Consider the following 26,161-nt stretch of genomic DNA (forward strand, 5'->3'; position numbering starts at 1 on the left):
CTTTAGATTGTGGGAGGAAACCGGAGCACCCAGAGAAAACCCACGCAGACATGGGGAGAATGTGAAAACACCACACAGACAGTCGCCCGAGGCTGGAAACAAACCCAGGTCTCTGGGACTGTGAGTCAGCAATGCCAACCACTGAGCCACCATGCCTTCCATAAATTATCTTCGACCTCGGTTTCAAGGTTGTCTGCTTGTTCCTGCAGGGTCTGAACATGTCCTTCCAAGTTTGGACCCGCCTCTCAGAGCTCTCCGTCGCAGTCTCTGAGGCCGCCGTCGTTTGTTCCACCATTTCCACTCGGAGATCTAAAGCCCGGATCTCCTGCTTGTCAGTTGGTAGTAATCGGTTCTAGTGCTGTTTTGATTTTTTTCACGGAATTTTGCAAACTCCATGAGTAGATGCTGCTGCTCCACCGAACTTAATGGTGCTGCCACGGGAGTCAAGACAGCGGCTGCGAATGTGCCCAACACAGAAGGGGAATGCCCTGTTTACTGCACTCCCCTAGCTCCCTTTCCTTTAGATGTCTTCATTTCAGCTCCAGATCCGCCAAATCCTAATTAAAAGAGGTTCCAGGTGCTCTACCTACTTTATACTAAAATTTTCCTCAGGGGTGACTGATGGGGGTGTGGGTAGGAGCCCACCTTGCTAGCTCATGACACAGAGCCCAACACAGCAAACTTCTCAGTCTGCCGCCATCTTGAATCACCTCTAACTAGTTATCTAGTTAACTATTCATGTTCAAGTAAGGTTGAAACAAAAATTAACTTCAACAGTAAATTGTAGTTAAATGCTGATAACAAACTAGACGAGATTTTCGAAAGAGGTTATCTCTGAAAACCCCCTCGATCGTCAAATTCCAAAACGCACATTCTTTCCAATGCTGCATTTGGTAATGAGGTGTTGTCTTCGTGTTTGTGTAATCAGGTTCCTTTTCAAAGAGAGAGTCTTGCATTAATGCAAGTTGATACAATGACTATATAAAGTAAATTCAGAGTATTACTTTAAACTGCAGAGAATGGATACTGGCTTTATCTAGACAGTCACTCAACACAGTGGATTGTGGCCTAGATGTAGTAACTGGTGAATGAATTGGCATTATTAATGCTAAAAGCTGTTTGCTTCAAGGATGTCTTTTCAAATATATTACCAAAGATTCATCTAAATTATAAAACCAGAGAAAATTAATAATCTGAATGTGCTGTAAATAGTGTCTCAACAAAACTCCTAAAAAAACAAACTTCCATATATGTATTAATGAGATGGTTATGTCTGCATTTCTTTGCAGAGTCTGTTTATCCTTGGTTTGACATTTGACAATGGCCCTTGTCATCGTGAGCCCCAAAATACTGACAGACATATTGAACTTTTAAATAAACGTGTTTTTTTTTATTTAGAAAGAGACATACATCCAAAATATGAGTGTAATTGCAAATTCACTGGCTGTCTGGAGAAGAACCCTTCCCATTGACTCCTCCAATGTGATTTCATGGTCTTTTGCGTTATGTAGGAGTGTTACACAGGAGTGGTATAGGTGTTTTTTTGTTACCTGCAGGAAGTCCATGCCTTTATCCCCTGCAGTTAATGAGGATTTGGGGTATTTATATTTCAGACTATGCTCTGTTGAAAATAGAATTCATTCCTAAATACATATTTTAAAACTCCTTCGCGCCCTTAACAGGTCAACACTTGTCTATACTTCTTGATGGGTCTTGCTATGTTGGTCAGTTCTAAGAGGTTGATGCAACTTTTACACACACACACACAATCTTCGTAGTTAACAGTCTCAAAGGGCACCTGACAACCCCAAAAGTTCACATATACCCCTCTTGTTGGGGACTCAAAACTCTGATTTCAGTGGAATAGCTGGTCATTTAAATGGTCAGCTGCCTCTGGGGACTTTATATGTGTAAACTACAGACCACCTCCAAATCTGCTTCTGTAAAAGTGATACAATGCTAGTTTCATAGGTGGTTTTTGGGATTCTTGATTTCTTCTAACATTTTCACCATGATCTTAAGGGCATAAAAATAAAGGAGCAGATTTCAACCATTCTGCTCTGCCATTCGGTCATATCTGATGCATTTCTCAACCCCATTCTCCTTACTTCTTCCCATAACCCTTGATCCCCTTAAAAATCTAAATTAACTCAATGATTTGATCTCCACAGCCCTCTGCAGCAGAGTTCCACAGATTCACCACCCTCCTGCTGAAGAAATTCTTCCTCATCTCAACTCCAGGGCAGCACGGTAGCTCAGTGGTTAGCACTGCTGCCTCACAGCTCCATGGACCTGGGTTTGATTCCAGCCTCGGGCGACTGTCTGTGTGGCGTTTGCATATTCTCTCCGTGTCTGCATGGGTTTCCTCTGGGTGCTCCAGTTTTTTCCCACAATCCAAATATGTGCAGGCTAGGTGAATTGGCCATTCTAAATTACCCATAATGCTCAGGGATGTGTAGGTTAGGTGTTTTAGTCAGGGGTAAATATAGAGGAATGGGTTTGGGTGGACACTCTTCAGAGGGTCGGTGTGAACTTGTTGGGCCACAGGGCCTGTTTCCACACTCTAGGGATTCTATGATTACAAAGGGTTGTCTCTTCACCCTGAAGGTGTGCCTCTGTGTCCTAGTGTCTCCTATTCATGGAAACATCTTCTCCAAGTCCACCCTATCCAGGATCAGTATTTGGTAGGTTTCAATCAAATCTCATCTACTCCATTTAAATTCCATGGAGTACAAACCCAGATTCCTCAACTGTTCCTTATATGACAAACCCGTCATTTCAGAATCATTCTTGTAGACCTTCTCTGGACCCCCTCAAAAACCAGCAAATCTTTCCTTAGGTATGGAACCCGAAACTGCTCGTCATATTTCAAATGCAGTCTGAATACAGCCTCATACATCTTCAGTGGTGCATCTCAACTTTTGTTTTCTAGCCTTCTTGAAAGAATGCCAACATTCCATTTGCCTTCATAACTGCCAACTGAATCTACATGTTAACCTTAAGATAATCCTGAACTAGGATCCCAAATTCCTTTGTGCTTCATATTTCTGAAAGCTTTCCCCATTTAGAAAATAGTCTATGCCTCTATTCTTCCTACCAAAATGTATAATCTCACACTTTTCCACATCGCATTCCATCTGCTAATTCTTTGCCCACTCACCCAGCATATCCATGTCCTTCAGCAGCCTTCCCCCAACTATCTTTGTGTCATCTGTAAACTTAGCAACAATGGCCTCAGTTCCTTTGCCCAGATGGTTAATATATAACGTGAATAGTGGTGATCCTAACATTGACCCCTGTGGAACTCCACTGGCCATCAGCTGCCATTCTGAAAAACACCCCTTTATCCCCAATCTCTGCCTTCTTCAGTCAGCCAATCCGATGCCAGTATCTTGCCCTTAACGCCATGGGCTCTTACATTATTTAGCTTAGGTGGAGACATTCACATGATAAAAATCAAATCCAGAGGCTCACTCAATGCAGCAAATGTTGGTTAGAACAAAGAATGTGAACATTAGTGATACATTTAAGAGACACTCAGACTCCTCAAAGCACAAGATTTATCCAAATCCAAATCTATATGGAATAATCCTAGACTGTATAGCTGGTCATAAATGTGTTCAATTAAGTGTTGAAGAACTAAGCTTTGACATCCACAAGTATACTTGGATATGTACAGATTCTTAGGATTAGGGCAATAGTGTCAATGCCTAGATGCATTGAAATGTGGTGGGATCTTGTGTATGCATGCTATAGTTTTCCAGGTCACTTCAGGATGCATTAATAGTTAACAGTGCAGAGTAAAACAAAGAGGCCCAAAACAGTTAGGGATAATAAGTTTTCTTTTTCTCTATGGCACACTCACAGATTATCAGATTTATTAAACATGGTTTCATGTCTTGATATGTTGGAATTTGAATACATAACGTCAATGTCTTTTTTTTTCCATTAGAAATGGACATGACTGGCAATGACAATATTTGTTGACTCACCCTACTTAAACAGTTTGCTCGTCCAGTTCAGAGTGCAGTTAGAAGTGAACCACATTGTTATGAGTCTGGATTCACACATAGGCCTGGAAATGCATGGAAGATTTCTCTCCCTAAATGACATTAGTTAACCAGATGGATATTTACAACAATCAGTAATTGGCAAGGTCACCACTGCTGAGACTACCTTTTATTCCAGTTGCCATGATAGGATTTGACCACATGCCCCCATAGAAATATCCTGAGGCTGCTGGAATAATAGTGAAATTACCAGTGCACCACTGCTGGCCTTCAAAACTCTTTGTGAACTAGAATTGTCAACTTGTGATCATATGGTGAATTCAGTGCGTAATCGTTCCAGGTGGATTAGCAGCAAGTCAATCTCTCAGATTTCCATCCCTCAGTCTTCAGTTTATAATAAAAAATGACATCAACCCAAAATGGAACACAATTCACTGTTTCTTGTCAATCACTATAGAAACAACAAACATGTTTATTATTTTCCCACAATCACTCAAGATGCATTTGTTAAAAAAATTAATAAATAATAATTTATCCTTTTTCCCAATAATTTTTAACCAAACAACATGAACATCACAAACTCAATAAGAAACAACATCTATATATCAGCATGTTTTGAACAGACACTAATAAATGGAAAGGATAAAGAATGGACATGGAGTTAGTGAATTCTGATACCTAACAGTTGGAGATCAATGCCTGGTCAATGGAAAAGATTGTGGTTTTCAATGTTGTCTTATTTACTTGAGGAGTTCACCATGCAACTCAAAGCTTTAGAGCTAATTGTGAATATTGATGCTGCATTGGCCAAGATCTTTGAAATAATGCTTGGACGGCTTTCGTCAACAGCATTGTTATGAACATCAACTTTTCTCCAAGTTTCTGCTACTATGGATCTGTGCTCAAATTGGTTTTTGGGTCATTTATTACCTTATTATTTCAACAGATTTTACCTATCCTCTCAAAATGAAAAAAGATCGAAAGAAATCCACTCTGGGCCAAAAACAGAAATTGCTGGAAAGGCTCAGCAGGTCTGGCAGCATCTATGAAGAGAAATCAGAGTTAACATTTCAGGTCCAATGGCCCTTCTGCAGAACTGACCCGGACCCAAAACATAACTCGTGATTTCTCTCCACTGTTGCTGCCAGACCTGCTGAGCTTTTCCAGCAACTTCTGTTTCTGATTTATAGCCAACGCAGTTCTTTTGGTTTTAATTAACACTGTGGGTATCAGTGCAAGATATCCAGGACATGTACATTCCCCAGATGGTTTTCTACAGCTCTGTATGCACTGGTGTAATAATGAGAACTATCTATTTTGAAAAGGAAGAGTTACACTTAAATTGCCACTTTACAGGATTCTGTTGAGACCATCTTCCAGATTGTCCTTTCTGAGATCTGGCAGCCCCTCTACATAAACATGACTCCTCTGCAAAAAAGAAGGCATTGCTCAGTTAATCAGATATCATCACTTTTGAAGCAGCATACTAGGAATGAGAAAAAGAAGGAAGTTGAATGCCCAATTCCTTATGATCAATCAGTTGATGCTCCTCTAACATGGTGAATAGGCACTCAGGTGATGACATGCAAACGACAGAGAGAATTTACTCTGGGAGATTCAGGCCATGCAGAAGCAATAAATGTCACCAGTGCTGTTTTGAGTCTATCCACTGAATACTGGCATTTGTGATGACATTGACTGTGCTTGACTAAAATCTACATTATTATGCAAAGATACAACAAATCCTTGGGGGAGAAAAAGATTACACGATACAATATCATGTCTTCCTGATTCTCCGTCCACATTTCAGGTATTTTCCAGTTGGAGTACCCTGCTCTTACCAGTGTAGTGAAACAAGTGGAGAACAATTCAATCCATTGCTATTGTTTTATGGTTGAGGAGTTCAGTTGTGTGTAGATTAGATGCTTCCTGTGCATGTGCCTTCCAATCACATTACAGTCTCCCTCTCTTCCTCAACAACTAAAGAAGGTTTGTGGGTCTCTGAAGCCCCCAAACTCCTGCTGTGCTCATCATCCTTGCCATTTTGCTCAGGTAGAGATGAGGGCGGTGAGTTCTCAGAGACTGAGCCATTTTTAACATAGCCTGGCAGGTTCCGATGCCCATTCAGTAGTCCACTGCCCAGTCGACTATTGAGGTGGAGAGCTTGTGGAGCACGGGTGGTCAGGTTGGTGCTGATACTGTTGTTGGTGTGTGACACCATTGGTCCATAGCTGTAGTTGGTGTTCCCTCCACGGGCTTTGCGTTTGAAGTCAAGTGCTAATGTCCACCGTGCCCATGCCTTTTTGATCTCACTCTGGACCTGCAAAATAGGACAGAGATACACAATCAAAAAATGTCAGAACTCACAGCCTGGAGCACTGATAGAGCCTGCAAGAGTGTGTGACAATTATATGAGATTAATATGGCTGCTGATGAAACCACTGCAAATTGACCTACAGGCAGAATAGCTGTCACATGTGATGGTGGTAACAGTGAGCTTTAGGACAAGGGGGGCACAGTCAGATCAGCTGTCTTCACAGAAGTATAAGGAAATAATTTAAAATCTGCCTTCTGGGTGACAGCCTCCAACCAAACCTTTACAGACTGTTAGATTGCTCATTGGGCTGTCCTGAAGAAATGGACCACAGCTGGGAAATTATACGCTGAGCTCAATCTCAACAGATTTCACCAAGCAAGTTTGATGTGGGCTTAACCCTCTAATTTACACACATTTACTGCCAGTTTTAGGCATTTACTTATATCTTACTCACTACACAAATTAAAAACAAAGGTGCCATTTTCCCAGAGGACAATAGGGTTGCTCTCTGATTAGAGAGAGAGAGAGACAACTGATGGTGGCTTAACCAGAGGGACACCACAACTCAGGTGATTGGGGAAGGTTGAGAAAGAGAGTCCTTCGTAGTAAGCTCAGTGCAGGAATTGCATCTTTTTGTATTCCAAACAGCTGTCCAGCCAACTCAACAACCAATTACTGATTAGTATAACTGATACAGCGCTTCCAGCAGAGAATGAGCACAGATGTAATGATTGGTCTCCTGAGTGTATTTAAAACAGCTACAGTGCAATCCTATTTCTAGACCCATGATTTTCAAAATGAAGAAGAAAAGTAAAAATCAGTAAATGGTGAACTATTGCCCCTGTCACAATCAATTCTCCGGCCTCATTTAATCAGCAGAGAAAATAGATTATTGACTTATTTCTTCCAAACACAAGTAACAATGAGATCAATTTATACCATCTTTCATATCAATGTCAAGCCATCTATACTGCAACAGTGGTTAATGCTTCCATTCAGACAATGTTTAAATCAACACAATAAAATCCCAGTGCTGGAAGTATTTCAACCAATCAGGTATTTTCCAGATGTTTGCCAGTAGAATCCAAAACTAATTCCATCATCTTATGCTCTCCCTGAAACCTGTAACTTCATTTGCTTCATGTATTCACATAGATTTCTGAAATAACTCAGAGAAGACAAGGTATCTGTACCAAATCACTTTTTATTTATACATGGACTCTGACTGGCTTGTTCAGAGCCAGTCCCTAGAATAAGACTCTCTGAATCTCCTGATTTTTTTATGTGGAGAGTCCTTGACACTGATCCAGCTCCCTCAGAGCCAGCTCTCAGAGTGAAGAGGATGTCACACACTCCCTTCTTTATTACCCCCACACTACCACCTAACTGCAGTAGTGCATGTTGTTTGTATGTTTGTTTGTTTGTTTGTTTGTTTGTTTATTTATTCCCCCCCCCCCCCCAGCACCAATGTTGTGTGTGCAGGTGTGAGACACAGTGAAAGAGAATCTCCTGTTTATATCTGTCAGCCAGGGTTCCCTATTGGCCCAGAGTAACAATCCCATTCATGGATGTCACAGTCAATGAGAATCACCTGGCCCTTGTTCCAATTACTTCCGTTTCTATAAGATGATGTAATGGTCTCTGCCTTTAGCATGTGAGTTCCATTGAACATTCGAGAGCCAATCCAGATTTCAGGAAGATAGCTCATTTTGAACAGATCATTCTCAAGATGTAGACACTGCAATGGCGCTTATTTCCCTCTTAATGTGAAAATGTCATGATAAATTATAAGATTTACTTGAGGGCAGTTAAGAGTCAATCACTTTGGTAAGTGTTGAGTATTTTGCAAATATGTTTTATTCCCATGAAAATTATCAACAGATCCAGTTTTGAAGAATCATTTCTGTTAATTCTGTTTCTTTCTGGATGTTTTCAGACCTGTTGAGTTTCTCCAGCATTTTCCATTTTTATTTCAGATCTTCAGCTGTGTAGTATTTTGCTCTTAATTAACATATCCTAGCTGTTTTTACTTCAGCAACTTAGCCACACTGAAATCTTGTCTCTACTTGTGACTAAACAAGTTGCTAAGGGACAAAGTGTTGAAGTCTCCACAGCTATAACTCCCAGGTCAAGTGCTGACCTTTATGTAGACAAGAAAACTAGTTGCCAGGAGATTTTCTGACGCAGTATGGGAAACCGCCCTTACTTGCAAGACTTGACAACCATAAAGTATCTACTGTTTCGATAACATAATCTTACATGTTCTCCAGGGAAACAGATACTGTGTCTGCAGCCAAAATAAGAGTTGAGCCCAGAACATCAAGAGTCAGTTGGAAAGTTAGAATGATGCAATAATTTGTGACAAAAGATAAGAATTGGAATATGTACATACAGCCTAATGTAGCTGAATAGTACAAGGATAACTGATTCTTCTCAAAATAGTGTTCTCAGGACAGACTGGAAGTCCCCAGCTGAATAGTAGAGAGCCAGATCTATTAATTTTCACTTCTAGTACTCATTGATATTTTCTCATTTTGAGAATTATTTTAATACTAGAAAACATATTATTTGGCAATATATAATATACATAGGTGTTTCTCAATTCTAGAGTGTCGGCCAGGGGAGAAATCGTCTCTACATCCACTTTGCCACACACAATCACACCCTCTGAGAACTTCATAAATTTCAATGAAATCATCTCTCATTCATTAAAATGCTCAGGAATGCAAATCTATTTTTCTCAATCCCTCCTCATAAGATAACTCCAACATTCCAGAGACTAAACTGATAAACCACCTTTGACGTCCCTTTATAGTAAGCATATCTTTCCTTACGTAACGAGACCAAAGCTGTTCATAATACTCCAGGATTGGACTTACAAGGTCTGCTGCCAGCTATCTTTACTTCTGTACTCAAATCCATTTCCAGTGAATTACAAAGGAAAATTGCTTCCTCAATCACTTGCTGCTTGAACATGTTAAATTTTATATATAAAATCTGAAACCACATATGCCAAAATCATGGAAATTATTGTTACAGGATCAACATGATTTGATGTGCAGACCAATTGTAATATTTCCAGATTCGCTGATGACAGCAAACTGGGTAGAAATTCAAGTTGTGAGTATGATGCAAGGAGGCTTTAAGAGGACTGGAACTAGCTAGGTAAATGTGCTGGAACATGGAGGACAGAATATAATGTGAATAAGTGTGAAGTTATTTTGTAGAAAGAAAAGAAAGGTTGAATATTTCTTAAATGGTGAGAGGCTTAGGTATTCAAAAGGATCTGGATGTCCTTGTTCAAGTTACTAAAAGTGAACATGCACAAGCAGCAAGTGATTAAGGGACGTCAAAGGTGGTTTATCAGTTTACTTTCTGGAATGTTGGAGTTATCTTATGAGGAGAGATTGTGGAAAATAGATTTGCATTCCTGAGCATTTTAATGAATGAGAGATGATTTCATTGAAATTTATGAAGTTCTCAGAGGGTGTGATCGTGTGTGGCAAAGTGGATGCAGAGACGATTTCTCCCCGGCCGACACTCTAGAATTGAGAAACATAATCTCAGGATGAGAGGCAACCCATGGAAGACAGGGATAAGGAGGGTTTTGTTTCATTCAGGAGGATGATAAATCTTTGGAATTCTCTACCCAGAGTCTGTGGAAATTCAGTTAGTGAAAGAATACTGAATGGACTCACAAACTCTTAATATTCGTCTGTACCTGTGATTTTGCTTATGCCACTGTTTACCTATTATTTACTTATCTATGCTACTTAACTCTGTGATCTGCCTGTATTGCTCGCAAGGCAAAGCTTTTCACTGTGCCTCGGTACACGTGACAATAAATTCAATTCAATTCAATACCTCAAGACAGAAATTGGCCATTTTTTTTCACATTGTTGAATAGATGTCAGTGTTGTGGCTATACAAAAACAGACTAACCAGGGTTTTGGCCAGCATTTGAACACAAGTCTTCAGTACTATTACCAAACTACCAAGTATTTGCAATACCAGTGCATCCTGCTATCTCTTGGTTATATGTGAATCAATTTGGATGAAGATTGAAATCTGTGATGAAGGAGATCTCTGGAAGAGGCCAAACTGGATCATCCATTTGGCACTTCTGGCTGAAGATTGTCTCAAATGCGTCAGCCTTATCTTTTTTTAAAGGATTTAGACTAACATCTGAAGGATGCTAACCAACATGTAACATTAGAAGGGAGAAACAACGAGCACAAAGAATTCAGCGAGACAGTTAGTAGGAGAGTTAAACATAGTAACATGAAGCAATGGGGTGGCACGGTGGCTCAGTGGTTACCACTGCTGCCTCACAATGCCAGGGACCCAGGTTCAATTCCACCCTTGGCTGACTGACTGTGTGGAACTTGTACATTCTCCCATGTCTGCGTGGGTTCCTTCCAGGTGCTCTGGTTTCAAAGGTGTATAGGCTAGGTGGATAACCCATTGGGAATGAAGGGTTATAGGGGTGAGATACTCTTTGAAGGGTCAATATGGGCCAAATGTCTTCTTTCTACACTCTAGGAATTCTATGATTCTAATGGAGCCAGATTAAGAGAGAATACAATAAAGTCTGAATTAGATTGTATTATTAGAAGTGCATATATGTAAATGTACATTAGTAAACAAGATTAGTGATTATAAGCAGATAGCCATGTGTGAATATCATGTTGCAGTCATAACAGGTCTGGTTCAATAATGCACAGGACTAAATGTTTACTATTTCTAGCTACAGAGGGTTCGAGAAGGATAAAAAAGAAAGGAAAGCAAGACAGATGGAATGTGAGTTGAGTAGTCAATGACACAATCTATGGTTAGAGTTAAGAAACTAGAGGGGTGCCATTAGTATTCAATAGACCACCAACTAGGGTGGCATGGTGGCTCAGTGGTTAGCACAGCTGCCTCACAGTGCTTGGGACCCAGGTTCAATTCTCATCTTGGACAGACTGTCTGTGTGGAGTTTGCACATTCTCCCCATGTCTGCATGGATTTCCTCCAGGTGCCCCAGGTTTCCTCCCACAGCCCAAAGATGTGCAGGTTACGTGAATTGGCCATGCTAAATTGCCCATGGTATTAGGTGCATTAGTCAGGGGTAAATATAGGGTATGAGAATGGGTCTGGGTGGGTTACTCTTCGGAGGGTTAGTGTGGATTTGTTGGGCTGAAGGACCTGTTTCCATACTGTCATCAGAAAGGTAGAGAAGGAAATCACAGGGTGGGGGGGCACAAGAACTATAGAGTATTGATAATTGATATCTAATTATCTTAATCATAGACTAGGATAATAATAGTGCAAAGAAAAAAGGAAATAGTTTCCTGAAGCATATTCAGGAGAATTTTCTTGATCAGTATGTTTATAGCTCAAAAAGGAAGGAAATATTGCTGAATCTGAGACAGGGGAATACTTATGGAACATTTATCGTAGAACCATAAAGATTAGATTTGTGATGGAAAGGACAAGGAGCAATCCAGATTAGGAATACTTAAGTGAAGGGTGGCCAATTTCAATGGGGGTATGAATACATCTGACCCTGGTCAATAGGAGTTAAAGACTGCCAGACAAAACAGTGATGGAACAATGGGATACCATTAAAGAGGAGATAGCCACAAGGAGGAAATGTAGGATCAAAAAAGTTTATTTAATTATGAAAAAGATAAAATGAAGCAGAAAAAGCATGCTCAAGGCAAATGCCAAGTTGATAATGCAAGTGAGAACCAGACTGAAAATAAAAAGTTCAGAGGGAGAGTTAAAAAAAGAATATGAGAGTAAAAGAGTGTGAGAAAAGAACAGCATATAACATAGAAAGACAGAATTTTTCCAGACCCGGAATAACATTGCCCATGGTGAGAAAGTTGTGAGAGTTTGAGAGATGTTGAGTGAGGTGTTCCTTGACATTGTGACTGACAATCATGATGCTCACTAATGAACAGCAAGAAGCTTATTAATGAGTTTATAGCCCATTATCAACCTATTTTTTTACTTAATCTCATCTCATGAATTTCCTATTCCAACTTCCGAATGGAAACTAAACATCAAGATTTCTGAACATGTGAGTCAGAGCGAGTGCCTGATGACTCCAGCTTGGCACTTGGTCCTTCAGGCCTCCATCTTCGGCATCTGACAACAATGTTTCAGAAGATGAAGATGCTTGTGACCACACCCAGAGTGGGTGGAGTAAACGCTTCATTCTGGGAGGGAGGGAGTGTTGACTTGGAATGATGAGAGGCCCTTCATTAAACTGACACCAACATGCTGATGCGAAAACTGAGCACTAAATGCTTTGCAAATTATATATTTGCCACCTATGTTCAGCCCAATCGTCACTCCATCAGGCAAGATAATCAATGAATCCCATTAATGCCTGTTGTGCAATTGCTGTGAAAAACTGACATCTAGCTTCCAAAATAGCAGTAACCTGCCATTTAACCATAGCCTGCAAATGGTTCATTAGGAGCTCACTTCACACTTTGGGTTGTGAAACACCATATAGTAGTAAGGATATGTGAGTTCTGTAGCTTCAATATTGCATTTCTGGCTAGACAAAGACTTATCCATACAGGTGATGGTGAAACATTAACATATACAGGTAGTTCTCCGATAGCACGTTTCTTAAACGTGATTTGTGAATTGCAGACTATTTTTTTTAATAAAGCTAACTCCCATTCATTATTGCGCGATTTCCATTCCTGGCGCTAGATGTCACAGTGCAAGGACTCCGCGTAGCATCACGTGGTCAGTCAGCTTACGCGCTTTCTGGTGAAGCGCTTTGTGAAAGATACAGTGCTGTAGTCAGTGATTTTAGTGTTAAAGTGTTAAATTTACTGTATTATTTCATTAAAATAGATGATTTAAAATTTACTTAGGCTGTTCTATTGTTTGTTTTGATTTTTCTGTTATTTTTAGTGGTTCGCCAGCAACCCTGTTTTTCCCATAGGCCCCATTATTTCTATTGCATGACTTTCTATAACATGGAGTCACATGGGAATGTAACTATAGCATTATAGGAGCACTACCTGTATTTACAATACAGGAACTTATTTGCAGTGACCTATCACCCATGCTATATATGTCCCCTCAAGAGATCTTCCTTCTTTCCTTCCCACTACATCTCAGTATAGTCCCAGGTTCCAGAGCTGGAAGGTGCTCTGCCTATTGTGAAGCCTATTGGCCTTGGAAATATGATTGGGCAACCACAGGGATTTGATTGTCCAGAGGTCCCAGATATGGTGAGCGCACCCTGACCACAGGCAAGTGCATCCTCCTTGGGTTGACCTCTCACAGGGTTGAGGGGGTCGGTGGGGATGGGGGAGTTAGGTAGGCAGTCTGGCTCGAGTAGACACTGCCAGAGGGCTTGTGTTTGGTTTCTCTCATGGCTGGGTGCCACCCTGTAACCCTGGGAGGAAGAGGCACCTAGATTGAGCTCAAGGACCCTTGTCCCCCTCTCTCTGTTGGTACTCATCACCAATGGATAGGGTGGTGGAGTGCAGGTCTGTGAAGTCTCTGAGAGTGCCGGACCTGGCTCTGTAAGGCAGCTACCAAACCAGTCCATGGAGACAGGCAGATCCTCATGTGCTTGAGGCAGCAGTGTTCCAATGGCAGTGCTACAGTCCTGCAGCCTTTGTGTCAGGCTGGCCAGTGCTCCTCACAGGCCTGCCTGCTGCTTCTGTGTTGACTTGTGCAGGTCACTGCCTGCATTGATTGACACCTGCATTGCCGACACCATGAGGTCATTTCCTGCTGGGTGCTATGCAGGTGTCTGGTCTCCGGCAATCCTCCGAGTGACAGATGACTCTGGCATTTCTCCCTTGACCAGCTGCAGAAGCGTGGCAGTGAAGTGCTGACTGCCTCGGCTCTAATCTAGCTAACATTCCTTCCGAGGTGTCAGTACAGGAGCTGGTGGAGGGTGCAGGAAGCAGCTTTGCTGATATTCCCTCTGATGGAGCAGTCATCTCCTCCTTCGGGGTAGAGTAGGGTGTGTCTTGCAGGATGGGTCTCTTGGCAGCAGACACACTGGACATCATACTGGTGCCTGCAGGAGGCACCAGAAAGAATCTCACCACCATGGGGTAAGTGTTCTGGCATGTCAACAATAATTTCAGAGTGGAGGCAGTTGAAGAGCAGCACAACAATAAACAAAGTTTCTTGCTCGGCTGCCAGGAAAAGGAGATTTCCACATTCTCACAGGAATCGACCAGTCTTTGTCAGCCAGAGCCAACATCCTCTCATCATCAGGGTGAGGAGAAGAGGAACTGCACCCCACCAGCCATCCCAGCTCTATTGGCCATGTTATGGTCTAGAATGCAAAAGGAAAGGACTGAATGAGATGAAAGTGATTGATACAGGTGTCAGGATTGGTGCAAGTGGGGGAAAGGTGCTGAGATGACCCGAGTGAGAGAGTAGACAGCACAGCGATATACAGGGGCAGTGTGCAGAGACATACAGGGGCAGTAATGTGTGGGGGGCTTGTGTAGAGACATACAAGGGCAGTAATGTGTATGGGGGTTGTGATGGCAAAGCAGGGAGGGAAGATGTTGCATGTCATAGAACGTGTGGGAGAGCATGAGCCTTGGTGGGCGGTGGGTGCAGTAGCAGAAATAAGGTGGAGGCACTTACCCTGTGTTGCTGATCACTCTTCCAGGCTGTAGAGACTGCTGTGACCCGTATGACAATCTCAAACTGGCATTGTGCCCTCTTCTACCAATTCTCTTGGAAGAGGATGACCCCCCCCTCCATACCATGCCATTCACCAGGATCACCAAGCCCATGTTCACAGACTGGGTACCAATTTCCCTTTGCCACAAGGCAGGGCAAATATCTGCGACCATGCAGGGCTGCTCCCAACTGCCACCTCTTGACTGGGTGTACAATGGCCTCTTAAATAAGGTGCCAGCCACAGTGATGCCAGTCCATCCTGGATGTGCTGAGTACATCCAGCTTTGCTGAGTGGTAGAATTGAGCTAGCATCAGGCAGGAAGGGTGCCAGAGTTAAACTTTTGGGGCAGAACTGGGACAATATCACAAGAAAGCCCGCTAGGCTTCATGGAGAGAAACCCTCCATGGAACCTGACAAAAATTACACTTTGCCAAAAGATGAGTAGATTCAACCCAAGGAAGTGCAAAAGTTGTTATTAATTCACAGGATAAGGGCGTTGCTGGCTAGGCCAGCAATTATTGCCCATCACTAATTGCCCAGAGGGCAGTTTAAGAGACACCCACATTTCTGATTGCCTGGAGTCACATGTAGGCCAGACCAGGTAAGGATGGTAGTTTTCTTCCTTAAAAGATATTAGTGAACTAGATGAGCTTTTCCCAACAATCAACAAAGGATTCATGATCATCATTAGACTCTTAATTCAAGGTTTTTTTATTGAATTCAAATACAACCACTTGCCATGGCAGGATTCAAAGCCTGATCCTCAGGACTTTACCTAAGTCTTTGGATTACTAGGTCTAGTGATCATACCATTAGGCCATCACCTCCCCAGATAAAATAAATACTAAAAGTGTAGACGAATGAGATGAAGGACTCAAAAGTTGATCTACTCATGAAGCCAAGGGCATGGTTTAAGTACTGAATGAGAAGGCACCACGTAAGTCAAAGTGAAAAAGGTGATAGTTCAGGCATTGGATGAACCAAAAATTGATAAAGAGGAAGAATTATATCTTGCTGTTATCATCAGAACCAGGTAGGATTTATCCAAGGATACTGAAGGAATCAAGGGTAGAAATTGCAAAAACATGTGCTGTAATCTTACAATTCTCCTTAAATACAGATGACTGAAGAATTGCAAATGTTATGCATTTGTTCAAAGAAAGAGGTGCCAGAATAAAGTTAGCAACCACGAAGTTTAGCTTTACTGGAACAAAAGTTTTCAGAACCAAACTTCTCTGTCAAAATTAACATACGGTTGGACAATTATGGATTAATTAAAGAAAGCCAGCATGGATTTGCTAAAGTTAAATTATGCTTAGTTGACGTGAGTTAATTTTTGATGAGGCTTCAAAGACATTTGATGGAAGTCATAAAGTTTGATAAAGTGTCACATAACAGGGTTGACAGTAAAGTCGGAGCCTATGGAATAAAAAGGGCAGTGGCAGCATGGATACAAAGCCGAATGAGGGACTGGAATCAGAGAGTACAGGTAAACAGTAAACGAGAGGAAGATATCAAATTGGATCCCACAGGAGTCACTTCAAGAATCACAGCTTGTATTGATCTATATTAATGTCATAAACCTGGTACGTAATTTGCAGATTTAGAGATGACACAATACTTGGAAGCTTTATGAACTGTAATTGTTTTCAAATGGACAGACAGATTGGGAGAATAGGTGAACAGAAGTGAGATGGAATTTAGTCCATACAAGTATAAAGTTATATATTTTAATAGGAAGAAAGTTAACAAACAATATAAAATAGTAGCTACAATTTTAAAGTGAGTGTGGAATGGAGTCCTGGGGGTTATATGCACACAAAGTTTTGAAGTTGACAGGGCAGACTGAGAAAATCTTCGAAAAAGTCTACAAGATCCTGGTCTTTATAAAGTGTGGTGCTGGAAAAACAAAGCAGGCCAGGCAGCATCCCAGGAGCAGGAGAATTGATATTTCGGGCATAAACCCTTCTTCAGGAGTGAGACTGGTGTGCCAAGCGGGTTGAGATAAGGGGTAGGGGGGAGGGAATTTGGGGGAGGGGCGCTGGTCTCCAGCATCTGCAGTCCTCACTTTCTCCTAGTTGATCTTAACCTATTGCGAATCCTCTTGCAAGGATGCCTACCTTGAAGAAGCTCTCCTCCTCCCTCTACAAGGATATTCCCAGCATCCCTCCCCCAAATTCTCTCCCCCCTACCCTTTATCTCAACCCGCTTGGCACACCAGCCTCACTCCTGAAGAAGAGTTTATGCCCGAAACGTCGATTCTCCTGCTCCTCGGATGCTGCCTGGCCTGCTGTGTTTTTCCAGCACCACATTTTTCAACTCTGGTCTCCAGCATCTGCAGTCCTCACTTTCTCCTAGTCTTTATAAATACAGGCATTGAGTACAACAGCAAGAAAATTACAGTGAACTTTCATAAAACAATGGTTAGCCTGAATTGAAATGCTGCAATCAGTTCTGGATTCTCCACTTAAGAAAAATGTTGAAGGCTTTAGATAGGGTACAGACAAGATTTACAAGAATAGTTCCAGACATGAGGTACTTCAGTGATGGGGATGGATTGGAGAAGTAGGGTCTGTTAACAGTATTAATCTGTTATACTTGAGTTTATTAACACTCTATGACATTAAAATATTACAGTTACTGGAAATGGACAATTTTTAATCCATTGGAACTGGGGTGTATAGAATGCAGATTCAGTCTATCACAATTCTGTGAAAAGGCAACATCAGAAATGGTTTGGTTTCTCAATATTTTATACATCAATTAAAAAGGAGTATAAAGAGTTGGACATTGGGAGAACTTTGCAAATTGACAGTCAAATCTCTAGCCCAGTTTTAGATGCCACAAAATGTTGAATAAGACATAATACCTAGAGCAGAGCCTAACAGAATTTATCATTCAAAGCAATTTGTTATTAAAAACAGCTTTAAGCCAGTCAATTCCAGAGAAAGTGGAACAATAGATGGTTAATGAGAGCTTCCATTCTCCCCACAGAGACCCAAGGTAGAGAATGAGAGAAATACTACAGAGGGAAACTGGTAGAATTCAACAGAATCAAAATCTGAAGGAAGAAACAAGGATTGGGGTTTGTACTGCTGCTCTTAGATTTATTCTAAACCCAAACAATAAAACTGGCTGACACTTGCATTCAGTGACAATATGGAAAATGGTGGTAATGAATTTGGAGAAGCAGGAGCTGCTGTCTTTCAGCAGATTTGAGTAAATTGTCCAAAGTCGTGAGACATCTGGACAAAGCAGAAACAGCAAAGCATACCCATTGGTGATAAAGCCAAGGACAGGGGAGTACATCTTCAAGGTGAATAGCAAAAGGAGCAAAGGTGACATGAGGGGAAAACCATTTCTTACAATGAGTGGTTAGATTCTGAATACAGTGTTTGAGCTTATCTTAGAAGCAGATTCAATTATGACTTTTGAAAGTGAATTCAATGAGCATCAGAACAGACAAATACTTCAAAGGACATTGAGGAACTGGCAGGGGTGTGCTTTTAGGTGAGTTACTTTTGAAGAGAACAGGTATGAGCATGAAAATTCAAATGGCCTTCATCTGTCCTGTAATTCTGTGTCAATATTGGATGGTGAACCAATCATCATCTCATCCAAAGGTAAAACTGTCCTCATAATATTGGCATGCAGACTTAAGAAGGTTGTGTTCAATGCAGCATCGAAGACAATAGAAGACTTAATTGAAGAGTTCACAATGATGAAAGAATTGGAGATGATAAGACACAAAATTTAAAGCTTAGCAAAGAGTCAGCCAGTCTGTCAAATCTGCTTTTCAACAAGAACTGTCTATTATAAATAAGTTTTCCTTAACTCTTTATGTTAGTGATGTGACAAATTATCACATGCAGGATATTAAAATATACATTCAGCATTTATCGATTATACTTAAGTTTAAAAATACTCTATGACATAACAAAATATTACAATGTGCAGAAATCTGAAATTAAGAGCAGAAAATGCTAACAAAATAAAACACAGCACATCAATAGAGAGAGAAATAGCATTAACATTTCAGGTCCGTCGCCATTCTCCTGTTCGGAAAACTTGGAAAGTTAACCCTGGACCTATGAGCATAGATGTTATCTGTTCTGTTGAGTATTGTAAGCATTTTCTGTACTGTATTTATTTTTGGTGATACCCTATCAGGGGAGTGAACGAAACAGGTTATTTGACTCAAATCACTAGAATGGGTATTATTTGACTCTCATATCTCAATATATTTTGAGTGAATGGATCCATTTTAATCTTTTGGGATTCAGCACAAATTCAATCTACCAAGATTCTGTGGAATGACAAAGCAAGAAATGATTTGGTCTTTGTGGATTTTACACAACAAATTAAAAACGAGTATAAAGAGCTGAATATTAGGAACATTGCAAATTAGATCTCTAGTCTAATTTTACACACCACAAACTAGTGGGCAATTAGTGGGCGGCATGGTGGCACAGTGGTTAGCACTGTTGCTTCACAGCGCCAGAGACCCGGGTTCAATTCCCGCCTCAGGCGACTGTGTGGAGTTTGCACATTCTCCCCGTGTCTGCTTAGGTTTCCTCCGGGTGCTCCGGTTTCCTCCCACAATCCAAAAAATGTGCAGGTTAGGTGAATTGGCCATGCTAAATTGCCTGTAGTGTTAGGTGAAGGGGTAAATGTAGGGGATTGGGTCTGGGTGGGTTACGCTTCGGTGGGTTGGTGTGGACTTGTTGGGCCGAAGGGCCTGTTTCCTGGGTTGGTGTGGACTTGTTGGGCCGAAGGGCCTGTTTCCACACTGTAAGTAATCTAAACTGTTGAACAAGATGCACCACCTCATGTACAGCCTCACAGAATTTATTACTCAAGAGAAAGTGGTTAGTGAGAGCTTCCATTCTTCCCACAGAAACCCCAGTAGATGGAAGTATGAAATATAAGAAAAATATGAAAGAGAAACATTGGTAGAATTCAACAAATTCAAAATCTGAAAGAAGCAACAAGGATTGGAATTTGTACTGCTACTTTCAGTATTTATCCTACACTCAAACAATAAATTCAGACTGATGGTTATTTTTAATTAGTTTTGTATTCAATCCTGCAACAATATTGTTTGTAAAATCATATGCTGTGGGACATTATTGCCCAACTAATGTAGTTTAATGTGTTGGTCCAAACCCCCCCCCAATAACAAGATTCTTCATTTGAAACATTTTGGATGGAAATCTCCTGTGCACCGTAGCTGTCCACTTCACCCAATATGTGACAGAAAGCTCACTGTCATGTAGATACACTGCAGCCAAGAGGATCAGCTCCGAGGAAATTCCCAACTTTTGAGATACTTCATCACAACAAGGCACTGTCTTAACGCAGATCAGACATCCATCTACAGCTGGTACTGGCTGTGCTCGTTCACTAAACTAATACGCATCGACACACAAACACAAATGCTTACCTCTCCATTACAGAAACAGTAGATGACAGCCACAAAGCAACCCTGCAAAGTTCAACAGACAATAATAAGAGCTCTGACGTTCCAAAAATTGACTTTCCCCAGTAATCTGTTATATCAAACCCTGTTACTTTCTGCACACAGCAGCTTGTATTGAAGGCATAAAAACAAGTCATAGAGTCATGGAGTTTTTACAGAACTGAAAGAGGTCCTTCAGCTTGTCATGCCTGCACTGATCATCAAATATCCTTCTATTCAAATCCCATTTCCCAGCTTCTGGCTCATAGTTTTTTTTTGCAATGGTGTTTCAAGTGATTAGCTAAATAGTTCTTAAATGTATTGAGGGTTCCCATCTCTTCCTGTTCCTCATTTTATAACTGTGCTCAATGGTTATTGACTCTTCCACTAAGGCAAAATGTTTCTACTTATCTACTTTGCCTTCACCCCTTAGAACTTTGTACACTTCAATCAGATCCTCTCTCAGTCACACATTCAGAGATATGGATAAATTGTTCCCTTATAGACGATGTAAACTGAACGTGTACAAGAGCTGGTATATGATATCCAGCTGCTCAAAGGAAATGATTTATAAGTAATCTATCTTAATTTTGTAAAATTATTTATCCCATTCATTCTCATATTGTGGGTGCCATTGGCAAGGATGAGCACCTAAGAAAGTAGAGGTGAGCCTTCTTCCAATGAATGGCTTGATGGGCCAACTCAGTCAATCACTTGCTGCAGGACTCGAGTCAGGTGTTAGACCAGACCAGGAAAGGGTGGCAGATTTCCTTCCCTAAAGGATGTTAGCGAACCAGTTACGTTTTTTACAATAACCCACAGTTGATGGTCGGCTTTACTGATACAGCCAGCTCATCCACACCACCCTAAATTCTGCTTTTTTATCAATTAAATATGGCCTGCTACAGAAGAAAAAAGAAAATTACCTGAGAGGAATTAAAGAGCATTTCATAATGCATCTGGATCTGCCAGAGCGTGCCGGACACTTCCGTGTAGGGAATAGCCATGAACACAATATAGTGAACTCCAAACAGAGGAGTCAACACTAGAGTCGACTTCAGTAGCTTCCTGAAAACCAAACAAAAAAGGCTGGTAACTAGACAGGAGATCAATCTTTCCCCTTAATATTTCTTACTAAGCAATACCAATAAAAGAGAACTAGAAAGAGAGGGGCAGGGAAACGTAGGGCTGGATCTTCCCATTTGTATAATTTTTTGGTGAATTTCATAGAAGGTTTCTCTCCACGAGGTCTAGCACGTTTCCTCATGTGATCATCCCACACCCGTCTCATTAACTCCCTTCCATGAACCTATAACACCCTTCTCATTCAATGCTAACTTGATTCTCCCATTCGCTGTAATTGGAGGTGCTCGCTATTGCCCGGATATCCAAGGATCTCTGGAGCCATCTGTAAAGGCCTTTAAAGGGGGAGACAGTGAGGTCTGCAGATGCTGGAGATCAGAGTTGACAGTATGTTGCTGAAAAGCACAGCAGGTCAGGCAGCATCCGAGGAGCAGGAAAATCGACTATTTGGGCCGGAGCCCTTTATCAGGAATGATGAAGGGCTCGGGCCCGAAACATCAATTTTCCTGCTCCTCGGATGCTGCCTGACCTGCTGTGCTTTTCCAGCAACACACTCTCAAGGGCCTTTAAAGGTCAAGTGCTTAAATCCGGAGTTGGTATGTAGAGGTGTTTTACCAGAATGGTACTAGGCCTGAGGGACTTCAGTAATGCAGAGGGACTGACGAAGCTGGGTTGTTCTCCTTAGTGAAGAGACAGCTAAAGCAGATTTGACAGACACATTCAAAGTCATGAAAAGGCTTGACGGACTGAAAAAATGGAAAACTATCTCTGGTGGCAGAAAGATTGGTAACCAGAAGACATGGATGTAAGATAATTAGCCAAACAATTAGAGGGAAGATGATAAAAATATCTTTGTTGTGATATGTCAGACACCACTTGAATGTTAGTGAAAACAAATTCAAAAATAACTCCCAAAAGGGTTTGGATAAATATTTGAAGGGAGAATTTTGCAGCATATGGGGAAAGCACAGGGGAGTGGGATTAATTACAATTTCAAAACATAAGCACAGGAACAATGAGCTGAATGATTTCTTTCTTTGTACTGTTGTTACATGGTTCAATGACAGGGAGATCTTTAATTTTATTCTGCATTTATCTTACTTATGCTTATTGTAGTTAATAAAGTCATAGATGATGTTACCAGAGGCAATCTCTAAAGAGCACAATGAGATGAGTTCAAAAGGAATTTAGGGGTTATCTTATTTTTCAAAATATCTCTGGATTTATGCATCACTGATATCTACTGTTCCAACATCAGACTCCAATCAGTAGCAAGACCTTAATCCACTGATAAGTGTTTAGCATAATTGAATAACTGGCTTAGACACTTCAGAAGGCAGTTTAGAATCCACTACATTTTTGTGCAGTTACCAGCAGCTACCGATAAAACCAGAAGGAGCAATAACTATAACAATGGTTCCTCTGTCCCATTAACATTTATATGTGACAAGTGGGAAATCTGTGGGCTGAGAGGGTAGGGACAAGGTGTGAGAAGATCGAGCCAATTGGCTTCACTGCCTAAACATTTTACAATTCTTCCATCAGTAGGTCATCTAATATCTGTCAAATTTCTTAATGGAGAAGCCAGGTCAGAAATAATGCAGTACTCCTTCCAGTTATATTACACAATCTCATCATCAACAATATTGTGGCTCATAGTAAGAGAGCTACCCACTGTTCAGATGAGAAACAGATTCTTTCTGACAATACTGCTGACGTAAATGGTTTGGTACTTTGGGAAGGATCCCGGAGAGGTCAAAGAGAATGGAGAGAGGTCAAAGAGAATGGGGAGGTATGCCCATGTTACAATCACATCGTTATAAGTGACTTATTTATAAACTAGAACTGTTAAAAATGTGAAATAACTTCATTTTTCTTATGGAAGATACAAAGGTAGGCTACTTGAAAAGCAGGACTGCAAAAAGGAAATGTGAGGGAGGATAGCATGCAATTGGATATAATGGGATAGCAGTCCTTTTTGACTCTCATCAAATATTTTGAGAATAAGTACAACAGAGATGAGACATAGAATAAGGATGATATTTAATGGAGGCAACTAGCTGGACACCCGATGCACATCACCTCATTTGGTGAAGATCCATTAGATTGCTCCCAAACAGTAAACTGGACAGCAGTAAGCCTTAACCAGATCAAAGGCCCTCGGGACTTAAGCCTCATCCCTCAAAAGAACAGTAAAAAAAAGGGTCATGGGTACTGCCAGTCTCTGTTGCATTCCCATGGCAACAAGGTGACTATACCATCTTCTTATTCTCTTTTAGTTGATGTCCATTTTTCCAAGTCAGTTTCTCCTGTCATCATCTTAAAAAGTGTAAGACGAGAAGCTTGGACTTTGTGAGTCCTTTTACTAATGTTTAATATTATAGGCTAATTTTGAGGCCAGCAGCTGTCTTTGTTTAGTAGCACCACTGGGAGGCAGTGGATGGCATCCACACAGGCTTACCCAGGAGAAGGCCACATGAATGATGGCAGGAGGGAGCTGTGGGTGGCCATGGTGGGGAAGGTGTTCATCATCACCACAAAACCAACCCAGCCATTTCCACACCATTCAACTATGTAATCTCTCTTCACAGGCAAGCCTGCTCCATCTGAATCAACCAGGCACCCAACAGCTTACCGATACTGCTGACGGGTATCACACCTTCCCGCATTGGTCTCTCTCAGCTTTGTGGCCAAAACTCGAATAATGTTGATGAAAAGCATGAAGTTGACCTAAAGGAGAAAGAAAATGCATCCTTATGAATTAAATGCATTTACAAGATCATTGTGGTTCATGACATATGGAATCAATCTCAGACTGGGGAGGGGAGATTGTTTTTTGCTATCTTACCAATATTGCTGCCAGAATGGGTAGTTGATAAATCAGCTTTAAATTCCCAGCACTTAAATCCCAGCACCTGCAAAAAGAGAAAAGAGACATGTTAAGTTCTATATGTCACAGTTTATTCCCATGTGTATTTCCATTGGGCACTAAATATTTTAGATAACAAATTGGAAAGCAATAAATGAACTTATTTTATTACAGCTCCTATAATGAGCTCAGACTGAGGTCTGCATTGAATTGTTTGTTTAAATTCTATAACATTTTATGAATCCATGTTTAAAATATTACCAAAAGAAGATATCTATCCAAAACGTTTGATCCTGCACTCATCAGAAAGAAACCAGACTTGCAAAAAGAATACTAGTGCACAAAGCATAGGAAGACGTGCAGGTTTGTTCTCCCTCATTGATATGGAGATGCAGCAGGAACAAGGAAGTGGTCAATCACAGTTGTCAGACCAAGCTGGCAGATTCTGATTGGTCGTGGTGTTATCAGGGGAATGCAGGTGAGATTGGCATTCTCCATGCCTGTCAATGAGATTGGTGGCTTGAAACAGTCCACCAGTCATCCATCAGCCTATGTATGTAGCATCACACCAGCACCGAAACTCATATTGAATTACTTGTTTGCGTGGGGGGGTAAAACATATTTTTGACTCAGTGGAAGCAATCTGTTAGTTGTGAAAACCATGCATTTTCATGCCTGTGTAATGCTAGGAATGTAGGCAGTATGTCTCAATGACTGATGGACCATATCAAACACACCCGTATGACCATTCACAGTACTCAACCAGGTCCACAGGCCTTAGGAAGCCATATTCAGTTGTGATCTTGCTACTGGCCAGCATTTATTGTCTAATGAGCTGGATTGTCCTGAAAATGTCACCAGTAGCTAATTTAAGATTGTCTATCAGGCTCACGGTGTACTGCTTTTGTACACACTACAAGTTACATTTATTAACACACTGAAATCTATTCAATACAGCCAACAGGGAATTGTACACACATTGCATCTTTTTCATGTGAAAAAATTATGGATACTGTCCGTGCCTGCTACATTTCCATGGCAACAAGATGAAATATACAAGTTGAGCTGCATGTCCAAAGTACAACCAAACAGCAACGTCTTCTCGTGCTCTATAAACCGATGTCCTTTTTTCCAAGTTGGTTTCTTGTGTCATCAACTTAATAAGTGTAAGATGAAAAGCTTGGGCTTTGTGAGTCCTTTTACAATATTTAATGTTTTCATGACTTCCCATGTTTCCTATTCCGTGCTGCTAAGGATGTCTGCCAGTCAATCTTAGTCAGGAAGGTAGCTTCACATACACCAAGATGGAAGCAGGTAGAAGATGGATGGGATTGATCATCATGGAATAGTAAGTAAGGTGGAGCACTGGTAAACAAGATTATGGGGTTTCTTCTTTTATCATGATCAAAGCATAAGGCATTTGATAAGGTTCCCCATGGTAGGCTTATGCGGAAAGTCAGGAGGCATGGGATAGAGGGAAATTTGGCCAGTTGGATAGAAAACTGGCTAACCGGTCGAAGTCAGAGAGTGGTGGTAGATGGTAAATATTCAGCCTGGAGCCCAGTTACAAGTGAAGTTCCGCAGGGATCAGTTCTGGGTCCTCTGCTGTTTGTAATTTTTATTAATGACTTGGAAGAGGGAGTCGAAGGGTGGTCAGTAAATTTGCAGATGATACGAAGATTGGTGGAGTTGTAGATAGTGAGGAGGGCTGTTGTCGGCTGCAAAGAGACTGAGATATGATGCAGAGCTGGGC

The 26,161-nt window shown here is 41.1% G+C and overlaps 1 protein-coding gene across 2 annotated transcripts in view; it reads right to left on the minus strand.

Annotated features, from left to right (window-relative positions):
- Nucleotides 1–3,698: 3,698 nt before the first annotated feature.
- Nucleotides 3,699–26,161, minus strand: part of pth1r (parathyroid hormone 1 receptor) — a 111,584-nt gene continuing 89,121 nt past the window's right edge. Inside the window, exons 9-13 of one of the 2 annotated variants that reach the window (XM_043689395.1) lie at nucleotides 24,388–24,454; nucleotides 24,175–24,269; nucleotides 21,383–21,524; nucleotides 20,442–20,483; nucleotides 3,699–6,330 (exon numbers count right to left, since the gene is read on the minus strand). In XM_043689395.1, the coding sequence (XP_043545330.1) occupies nucleotides 5,959–6,330; nucleotides 20,442–20,483; nucleotides 21,383–21,524; nucleotides 24,175–24,269; nucleotides 24,388–24,454 (718 nt within the window). In that variant the 3' untranslated portion in view covers nucleotides 3,699–5,958. The remainder of the gene's footprint in view (nucleotides 6,331–20,441; nucleotides 20,484–21,382; nucleotides 21,525–24,174; nucleotides 24,270–24,387; nucleotides 24,455–26,161) is intronic. The other variant, XM_043689396.1, reaches the window with a different exon arrangement.

Source organism: Chiloscyllium plagiosum, chromosome 4 (assembly GCF_004010195.1).
Source record: "Chiloscyllium plagiosum isolate BGI_BamShark_2017 chromosome 4, ASM401019v2, whole genome shotgun sequence".
In the NCBI taxonomy this organism is placed as follows: domain Eukaryota; kingdom Metazoa; phylum Chordata; class Chondrichthyes; order Orectolobiformes; family Hemiscylliidae; genus Chiloscyllium; species Chiloscyllium plagiosum.